Here is an 11237-nt window from a genome sequence, read left to right as displayed (position 1 = left end):
CGAGTTTTCAGGGTTCTAATGTTGATCATATGACTTCTAAAATACTTTAAAAAAAAACTTAAAAACTCACTATGTATAAAACTTTCTGGGGCAAGACACCAGTATGGGCCCCCAAATATTTTTTATAAGTCGGCAGCCTTGCATCCATCTCCATTTCCATCCACCTAATTTGTTTAATTATATTTTCATTGTATTTGCCCAAAGATCAATAACAGCATTGTGCATCGATAGAAGGCTCGCCAATATTGGCTTTGAAATAAAAGGTAGCTGCACTTTGACGTGCTTTGGCTCACAGAGCCATCCTCTGGTACAATATTATGGCTCGTATCATATGCCTTTAATAATTGTGGAAAAATGCAATGACCTTTTATTATTTCAATGAACTGACATACCACATTAAGGATAGGGAATAGTACACCAACTGAACCCTTTGCAGAAATAGGAGATTAATGCCATTGAAAGGGAAAACGATGAATTAAGTCTCATAATTTTATTTTCCAAAGCTAAGCTGTCAAATTTTTTCACTTTTTCTCACCCTTATTGACTGACAATTATTGATCATCCTGTGATCCTGTTTCTATGAAGTGTGGTAGATTTAGATTTAGATGAAGTCTTTGAATGGGGATCCTATTCTTTGCCTACATGCATAGAGGAAGTACATAATATTTCTTTGTGCCCTGGTATTCTAAGGATTTATTTCAAGAATTTCCATCATCCATGTATGTTTGAGGATCAGTCTTAGAGGGCTATGTAAACCAGTCTTAGTATATTTCTCTATAGGGCATATGTTAGTTTTGACCTTGGTGTGATGAATACAGATAATTAAATGGGAAATTTATCAATAGCCTACTGGGATCTTTTGATATATATATTTTACCCCACAAATTGGATTGAATCTGTGTTTCATACACAATTTGAACATATTTTGTAGTTATTTAGTATTGTTGTGGATTTAAAATGTGAGTTGTTTGAATGTCACTTGTTTACTCTAGGATCCATTGTTTTGGGTATAATTATATCCTCACCCTGTCTTCATGCATTTGATTGATATGGGACCTATATTGAAAAAATAAATTGTTTTAGAAAAATGGTGGAATAACTACGTATTTCAGTATTTTACAACTGCCATGCTCTGCCATATTAAATCAAACATTTTGTTGCTTATTATTCCTTCCTTGTTGTGATATTTTTATCTTGGATGCTTATTGAACTGTATTAAAAAAAAGATGCATCCTGTAGTCTCCTCAACTCTTAGTAAGATATTTTTAGGTTTGATTTACATAATTTGTAGCCTACTAGATCAATGAGAATAGTTAGGTTAGTGGTAGTTTTTCAAATTCTATTTATTGAAATTGTTCCAATGAGATGTAAATAGTTGATATGATTGTGCCATGTATGCTATACTTCTTGCTTTTAATTGTTTTACCTTCCCAATTTTGTGTTAAATTGAGAAATATGCATTCTGATACAGTTTAGTTGTATGAATTAACTGTCAGGCTTTTGCCAAATGTGGGATTTTTTATTTCATACATTATTTTAATGAAACTTATAAATCCCACTCTAAAGTGACTGTTTAATGAGTTACATTTGGCGTGAATATCATGTTTGTATTTTCTGCTGCTGTCAAATTATTCTTTGTATACATATTTTAGTTCATCATTTGATTCCTCAATTTATTTGGTATTTTAATGTTATTCTCTTGGATGCTGGTTGTGATTTTTGTAAAAACAGGGTATTTCACATCTTAATATCTAACCTTTCAGTAATTATTTGAAGCACTGGAAAATGTGCACTATCGCAGGAGAACTTCCTTGCCAGATTGGAAGGTGCCTATTGTATTATTTATGGCTTTGGTCCTCTTGATCAGATATCTCTACGATACCTCAGATTGTGAAAATTAAAATTGGTATCTCTTCTTAGTAAAAATGAAACTCATCTCATGTGATAAAAAGAAATGTTTGATTATTTCAAAAAATATTTTGATGAAGTGATGTTATTTTTCGTGGGTACTCTTTATATTTATATGAAATTAATTGAATGCACTGCAATATCATTTAATAACGTTGGTACATCAATTGCAATTTGAAACCACAATCATATTCACCAGATTCCTTGTTAAATTTTTCGGCCACTGCTTTTGCATAAATTTGCCGCTTAGTAAAAGTATTTAATTTGAAATTATAATTTAAAAACAAAATGATTTGGTGATGTCAAAAAAATTTCATACTTTTCCAGCAAGTGACATTATTCCTCTAGCTGGTGACGTTCTGTTCATGCTCTTGATCCAAGGTAATTTGGTGCGAATAGAGATATTTCTATAGGGCTAATTCAATTCTTATATATACTACTGGATTTTGGCTCATATGCCAGCCTATAATTTAAGTAAAAGAATTAATATTTTTCATTCTATCACCTCTGTATACAATTTTGATGATATTTTTGGGCTGTAAACATTTGTGAATTTATAAAATCTTTTTGTAAATGATCCTAATTTCTCTTTTGGAGAAAATTTTTTAGGAGGAATTGCTTTGACTTAAATGGAAGATTATATTGCTACAAAGTCACAGTACAGAAATTTTTGTGGTAACTGAAAATCCCAAAGGCATCATAAACATTTGTTGCCTTAAGAATTGTGATGATGTTTCTGTAGGAGCTGATGATTCAATTATTTGATTAAATTTTCGAAGTCCAGTGATTTTGATATTTTTGATCCTTAGCTGCATTTGAGTGCCTCCTATGAGGGACAGACAGTTCCTTTACCAAAGATATCGTCACTTCAATTGGAAGCGCCTGTAGCTGTGGGGTCCAGTATGCTGACTGCCTGTGAGGTAAGTCTACCTTTATCCTCATGTTAAGAGGAGCAAATTGATCTCAGTTATTATTCAAGCTGGATTCTATATTAGGAAGAAAATTTCTAACTTGACAGTGTCATTTGGGCCACTCAGACTTCCACTTGCTGAACCACATTTACTCTCCTTAGAGAAGTGAGGATCATTCTATGAAGAGAATTGATCCAGTGATTTTTCTTTTGATAAAATTAGTCAGCAGTATGAGGCATTCATTTACCTTTGTAAATGTGGAATGGTGAATTTCATTAGGGAAGAATTGTGATTCCTTGCTTACTTTATTATGCAATGCAATGGTTATTTATGCATGAATTATAGCTAATTAATTGTGAAAGAATAATTTAAAATGAACTCACCGATTGCTTAAAACTGAGAGCAGGTTTGGATATTTGATGATAGAGCTCTCCTAAACCTTCCGTCGGCCGCAATGGATCTGACAGGCACAGACAACTGTTTTTTTTTTATTTCTCCTCGTCACTAGGCGGTATACACCCTAGGCGCTTATAGTAGCTGTTTGTTTTGGCACACACTATGCAGCCTTTTGCTTTTCCAATTTATGGTGACAGATCAGTGGTGGATTATGTAGCATAGTTAAACAAAATAATGGCACAATAAAACAAAATGAAAGCATTATTAACTAAATAAGTTAGCAAAATAAAAAAATGATCTTATAGAACTCACATACTAAAATACCTTGCATATAATAATACTTAAAAGCCTAAAAAGCACGTTAAATCGGACCTTGTTGGATCGGTCTGGGGCCATATGATGGTGTGTAAAGTGGTATATACATAGCAAATAAGACATCATTTTAGTGTCCGTTTACACTAATAAAGGTGCTTTAAACTTTAAAGGTGTACCACTGAGACACGCTAAGAGTTAATAATGTTTTTCATATCTGTGCCTGTCAGGCACATTGCGCCTGAACTCAGCAATTCCAATATTGCGCCTGATAAAAGGTTAAGCCACAGGTACATGGATTTTATAGGGTAGCAGGCTACTTAATTTCTCAGGGCCCCCTCTATGCATAGAAATTTTTGTTTGGGGTGTTAGGGTGGCTGTAGTTGAAGTGGACTCCTATGTTTTGAAAAAAATTTTCTTTAGTTAATTTAAAAAAATTAAAATATTTAGTTAATACAGTAAAACCTCTACGTAGTGAACCTCTTTACATAGTAAACCTCCATACTTCATACCACCCCTACGGTCCAGTCTGATTTACATGTAAATTTAAAGGCAAACCTCTTTGTAGTGAACCTCTTTATATCGTAAAACCTCCACATATCATACCACGGAGATACCCCCGAGACGGCCTAACTACCTCCACAAATCGTACCGAGGCAACAAGAGAACATTAAGCAGCCGCGATTACGTACATGGAATGACATTTTCAGCAATAAATGTTTCACTCTTTTTTTCTTATGTACCTTATTATACTGTAATTTTCACGTTAATCATTACTTGTGGCCATTTTGTTCAATATGAGAGCATACCTGACAGTTAATAAGAAAAAAGGTATCCAACTATTTTATTCCAACTATTTTAAGTGACTGTTGAATTGAGAGAGATGACATCATTTTCTTTCGAATCACGGTAATAATCATGCTATAGCGATCGCATCATTCTGTAATTATTACAAAATAAATATATGTTCACTGATGCATGCATGTTTGTTTAATGATATAGGTTCAAAAGACAGTAGTGCCTTTCATTTCCGAAGGATATGAAAAAATGGTGCCTATCACTAAAACCTCTCTATAGTGAACCTCTATACATCAAATTGCCCAAATTTTGGTCCAGTCCATTACAATGTAAAGAGGTTTTACTGTACATGCATAACTGTGTATTGTTTTTCTGGTACATAGTCTTCCATGATGGTTAATTCCATCAGGATTTGTGCAAAGGTTGACTCATGTTGTTAGGGATCACCAGGGCCTCCAAGAAGAAAGGGGAGAGCACAATCTCGTGGGTCAATGCCCAATGAATTGTTGAGTAGCAATTGAGGGAGTGATTGTTTGAGTTCTAGCACTCTTTCTGGCTCATTTCTCTGTGGATGAGGCTCAATGCCTTCTTAGTAAAGGTAACCCCACCATAATCATTGGGGTTGATGATGTTAGATAGCTTGGTCATGTCTCCTGGAGGAGCAACTCATTTCCTAAGTTATGTAAAAGTTGAGAAAGGCTTAATTAAAACTGTGAAGTTTCTTGATATTTTTTCTTGTGGTCTTTATTTTAGACAGATTAGGGAAGGTCATAGTTTGACTTTTAAGCTTGTCAGTGTAAAGCAAAGTAGATACTGAGGTGAGGCATAAAGCTCAAAAAATAAAATAAAATTTGAAGGGGCCCCTGTGACTTCTCTTACGTACAAAATTGTGATAATGCACATACATAATTGTGTAAGTACTTTAGTATAGTATGCTTATGCTGTTGACAGTTTTAGAGAGAATTTTTCTGCTTTTCAATGTATTTATATGACTACGTAGATTTCCGCGGTGTTCAGGTTCCAGTTTTTCCATATTTCCGGTGCAACCGCGTCGGTTTGTTGGTGATGACAACAGTTTCGCTGGCACTGCTGCCAGCGTCTTCAGGTCGAAGATGATGATGGTCCACGATGATGACGGTCCACGAGAGCACCGAAGGGCAACGAAAAACAGGCAATTCCAGCTGTCTGCCATATCGGAGCACGCCTGGACCCCGGGACATGACATTAAGTTTGACGACGCCAAGGTAATAGTGAAAGAAGGCAGATATTTTCCCAGACTCATCCGCGAATCCATTGAGATAGCCCGGACGGACAATTTTAACAGAGACGACGGCTACCATCTGGATGCCCATTGGAGGAGGCTCATTAGGCGGACCAATAAGAGAGCGGCAGCCACAACTGGCGGGACTGACCCCCTATATAAGGAGGACGAAAATCGTGGACCGGCATCATCTTCGACCTGAAGACGCTGGCAGCAGTGCCAGCGAAACTGTTGTCATCACCAACAAACCGACGCGGTTGCACCGGAAATATGGAGAAACTGGAATGTATTTATATTTCTGTCATATCATGGTATTATTGTTTATTATTTTTCTTAGGATAATATATTCAATTCATATAGTAATGAGGTCCCAAAGCATCAAAGTACCCTCTAATAATATATGGGAAGGTAAAAGAATCAGTAATGATAACACACTATTTCCCCTTTCCAACACCATTTATTTTATTCACAAATAAGAGACAAAAATATTTCTTAAATCAGTACTTTGAGATATAAACGTGTCACATTGAATAGGTGGTCATATGGAAGAACAAATGGGCACACATTCATTTTGTAGCATGTTTGGAAGATTGGGACGTATGGGTATCTGTATTGAGCTCAAGTCTTCGAAGCTGAGTCGAACACAAAATACACACTTTTGCCTCAGCACATTTCATTCCCTATCTTCCATCACGCACAAACTCACACAAACTATTTACAATCTTTCTCTTTACAATTTCCTCACTGTGTGCTCTGATAAGACTAAACTTTAAATAAGGACTCTTTCCAAACAGATACGGAATCTCACCTAGGGATAGGCTTCATTTCCTAAGCAGCTCCTGAGAGCAATGGCTTGAATGCACATCAAACATTAATTACCTTGTATCTCTGCTGCTCATTTGAACAGCATTGCATCATGCAAAATCATAGGTTCCTAAGGTTAACTCCTATGATTTAAGTTTATCATGATGAATGCTGGATGAGCTACAATAAACAGTTGGAATATTGTTGAAGCCAGAGATCCCAAGGTCTTCAACTTCCTCTTCCCTAAGTCTCTGCATTATATCAGAACTTGACTAAATAAAATGTTATTGGGGCATTTTGAGCAGAAGCTTATTTACAACATGCCAGTGCATATTCAATTTTGGCAATCTGCCTACCAGATGCCTCATTAGCATTCCCACTTATCCAGTGGAAATGCAGTCTTACACACACAATGACTAAACTTCTCCCTCTGAAGTTTTCAATGTGCAACATAAGTTTTCAATATGTCCGCTTGCTGATCATTCTGGTCAAAATCAAGATTTCATTTGAATGAAATCCAGAATGATAAACACATACACCTCTAGTGTAGGCCACTGTTGAGGGATAAAGTGTAGAAAATGAACTTAATTCATTCTTTGCTGATGTTTGGGATAAGCATTATCTCGATTTCAGTCAATAGAGAAGAAAAATTGCTTTCATGCCATAAAGTAAACATTCTCAAAAAATTATATTCTGTTGTTGAGCACTTGTTGTATTGTATTGTATGAATTGAGTTGTATTGTATGAATTTATCCTAACTTCCTTACTTCCTAAAACTCATGCTGCCAATTCTTTTTGAGAGTGAAACTAATTTTCTCTCCGACTTCATGCTGATACCAGTGGGACTGCATTATAAATACATTATTAGAACATAGTCTTTAACCACACCTTTAACTGACATCGGAGATAAGTCATCATTTGCCACTAGACGTGCAGATATTGTATGAATAATTGGCATACAACAAATACCCTCATATAATCAACACTGTTAAATAACCATATATGTCAGGGACACATTTGATATGATCTATAGTAGGAGTTTGTTAATTGGGATAAGGATAATTCATAATTTGAGAACCATCACACTACTTTTGCAAATAAAAATTGCTAAATCAGACATAACCTCACCAACTGATGTAGTTGTTTAACGTAATTATTGCTGAATGCTTTTAGCCTTATGCAGATTGTGTTTCAATTTCCAATTAAGCTCTAAAATATATTTGGCCTTATTTCTTCTAACAACTGATGTCCTGTGATTCTATGCATTAGCAATGTCGGAGTTCCTTCCAAATCGTTACAATACAACATATCTTATATCACTCATTGTGCAAGACCTTAGAACTGCATCTTGGTCTTAGAGCCCAGAGCAATAGATGAAGGAGGCTATTACATATCGATGAATCTATTTTACAAAAACCCCTTAAAAGTGATAATTATTTTAAATAAATGGGATACAAAGAGCTTAAAAAAAGGGATCATTGAGCACTGGGCTGAACAAACATGCATGCTCTCTCGAGTAGTCCCTTTAACTTTCACGCACACGCTCACGCACACACACTCAAACTTGGACATTCATTCACACGTAATTCGATTTCATTCAACGCCTCACATTCCTTTTTTCATTCGTTGAACCAACAGTGACTCTGCAGCACCCTGAATTCTCAGTTCAGTCTTGGAACAAAACACTTCTGTACGCCTGCAAACCTGCAGCAGCAAAATAACCATTTCTCTTTCATGGTAGACGTTTTGCACCAACAACTTGACTCTTGTTTTGTCAATCCCACTCTCCCACGTAGAGCATTCTGGGCTGCGGTTGTGGGATGAAGGCTCGTGTCGGGATGGGTAATCTTCCGTATATGTGGTTGTAGGGCGAGTCCATTACTTCAGAATCTGCTGTAAAAGAATGGTAGTGGGATGTGAGCTTAGATTTTGGCATGATACACCCATGCGATGATAAAAGTTTTATATCTATATGATGAAAAGTTCACGTCATTTATGCCATGGGAGATTTATGTGAGATTATGGGAGATTTAGGTGAGGGCTACTGGGACATGTTCCGCTCCCCCTGGTGCTTAAAAAAATAGACAAGGTTTTTAATATGTTATCATTATATTCGTTTTGTTTTGTATATTATGGAGAATTAATCATTTAATTGCCTACTAATAACTTTCATATTAAAATAAAGAGAATATTTCCTATAGTAATTGTTGTATGTTGATTCTATTCTAACCTGAAATTAGCCTGTCAGGCCCCCCAGAAAAAAATTCTAGATCCGGCCTTAGATGTGAGGATAGATTTTGGCATCATATAGCCATGTGATGATTGAGATTTTGTATGTCTATGATGAAAAGTTCTAATCATTTCTGTATTACAATATTATCATCAAATTCAGTTCAGAAACATAAAAACTCTATCAAAAAGGTTCTGCTCATAAAATAAGCATGATTTTTGATAGTGATTGATCGAATACTTATATTTGAGAGTGCAAGTGAATCATAAATCATTTGATGAAATGAAACCGAAACTTCAAATTCCTGCCTCAACTTTACAAATAATGGAGGCATGTTGAATCACCAATTCATGGATTTGATCAAATATCAGATCCATGGATTCCAATAATTCCTTGTATCTCTGCCTCAATTCCTATTACTATTACCAGTTTACATCAATAGTGAAATTCACCACAAAAAATTCATTTGGTTTGCCCAGGATTCGAATCTGAATTCCCACATTGTTTTGTTTGTGTTTGCCACCTATTACACCACCAAGCCATCTTCTTTCAAGGGGAATTTCAGAAGAAAACGGCTCAGTGGTGCAACTAGTAGCAAACCTGACTGGTAACGGGGATATACTGCTTCAAATTTAGGCTAAGCCAAATAATTTTTTCATGACAAATATGCACTCGTGAGTGTAACTACGTACAAAATCACTTGTCACATGTAGTACTTTGGACTAGGTAATACAAGTGTTACAACAAAATAAAATCACCCTCCTGTGTTCAATTTTACTGGTATGTGATTTCATTTAACTTCCTCTGCATAATCACAAATAACGTGGCTTAAGTACAAATTATAAACGGAATTAGACATCCTTGGGAATAGTTTTCTTGTAGCTTATTAATAATATTTCAGTAATTTGAAAGTAATGCTCTTAGTTACAGCAGATAACATGTTGCTTAATAAGCTCCTTCTCTAACCCAAATTTGCATTCCCATCAATGCCATAAAAGCCACTCATTTCAATAGATACTTCTTCATGACCATTAAAATGCCTTTATGAAGAGAACTCTTCAAATTACATGAATATGTGAGAAGAGATAGCCTATCCTTAAGCCTGTGGACTAAGCATAAATGAAATGATTCAAGAGAAACAGCAACTTCTACAGACTGTATTGCAAGCAGAAAGGTAGGTATGAATACTGATATCATTAGATTAATTATGTAATCATTTAGCATCAAGCTAGAGGATTATAACTAATGGTAATTATTATAAAGAAGGCAGGAATTTTAAAACATCTAACTAATCATAATGAGATGATATAACATATTATGAAAGGCATATATGATATGGTATGAAAGGATAATAGATGATATTGAATATAAGAAGACCTAAAATTAAATGCATTTCAAGCTTTATCTGAGTGAAAAAAGCACAGAATTGAAGATGGTGGAACTAGAGCCAGTAATTCAAGGGTCTCAAACTCAGAATAAACATGCAGACCTTTTCTTTCATTGTACTACTGGTGCCATTCAGCATATGAGTGCATTCATTTGGGTATTGTTGTTTTATTATTGAAGGAAGAGGACTGAGATGGAGTATATATTATATTGAAATATAAAATGAGTATGCATTTGAAAATTCTTATTTGAAAGATGTGCTGGGATTCTTTGAATTGGTAATTCCATGTTGTGTCTCGGTGTATATTGATTTTAACCTAAGCCCTTGGATTCTGTTTATCAGCTATTATCCAATTTCTTCAAAAACTTATTTCCTTTTCTTTTTGCTCTACTAATATCTTGTCTTTAGTTTAAATTTTTTTCTAAAAATTGGGTGGATTTTGGGATACAAGTGCCTGTAGAGACCTAGCCGCAATAACTATGGCCATTTAAAAGGAAAACCAATTGTGAATTTAGATTTTAGCATTCTATAGGCAAAATTTGTACGTTATTTAATGAAATTAATGATTTTCTAATGTGTGGAAGTTGAAAAAAAATTCCCAGCATGGGCAACCAGCGTACCACCCAAGCAGCTCCCAAAGCAAATTTCTGGCTAGGGGCCCTCATATCATGTTAATTATATTCATCATCAGCTGTTGGTACTAGATTAATTTTTGGAGGAATAAGTAAATATGTGTGGTGGAGTGTGATAGCCTAATAGGTGGTTTATGGCTACTGATCGAAGGGTCCCTGGGCTTGGATGAGTACTTTGAATAATCTCAACAAAAATACAAGTTTAGAAGTGGCCCGGGGAATGGAAATTCCCATTCATGAATGTGTGTTATTCTCATGGCTGTGGCTTAGGTTGAGGTGAGCTCTACCCTAACTTATCCAAACGAACCTTTTGGGCTGAATCACTGTAAATGGTTCCAATTCAAGTCAACTACGAAACCTATTCAAAAAGTTTATCGTTTCGGTCATATGACACTATAATGTAAACACCCATTATAACATTCCTGGAGAGAGTTTGAGACCCCAAAGTGAATGGGTTCAATGAAGGGAATTTGCAGCTTACCCACGTCCAAGATACTTTGGCAGCTTACCCACTTACTCTACCAATCAGCCAAATATGGAGTCATGCCATGCTCTTTTAAAATGCCATTCGCTTTAGGAAACGAAAAAGCCAATACTG

The 11237-nt window shown here is 35.4% G+C and overlaps 1 protein-coding gene across 2 annotated transcripts in view; it reads right to left on the bottom strand.

The window, feature by feature from the left end:
- Positions 1-6023: 6023 nt before the first annotated feature.
- LOC124154004 overlaps positions 6024-11237 on the bottom strand; it is a 259170-nt gene continuing 253956 nt past the window's right edge. The window contains exon 10 of one of the 2 annotated variants that reach the window (XM_046527473.1): positions 6024-8283. In XM_046527473.1, coding sequence (XP_046383429.1) covers positions 8165-8283 — 119 coding nt within the window. In that variant the 3' untranslated portion in view covers positions 6024-8164. The remainder of the gene's footprint in view (positions 8284-11237) is intronic. The other variant, XM_046527474.1, reaches the window with a different exon arrangement.

The sequence above is a fragment of the Ischnura elegans genome, chromosome 2 (genome assembly GCF_921293095.1).
Source record: "Ischnura elegans chromosome 2, ioIscEleg1.1, whole genome shotgun sequence".
Taxonomy (NCBI): domain Eukaryota; kingdom Metazoa; phylum Arthropoda; class Insecta; order Odonata; family Coenagrionidae; genus Ischnura; species Ischnura elegans.
Note: the sequence above shows the minus strand (reverse complement) of the source record. Positions and strands in the feature narration are given on the sequence as shown.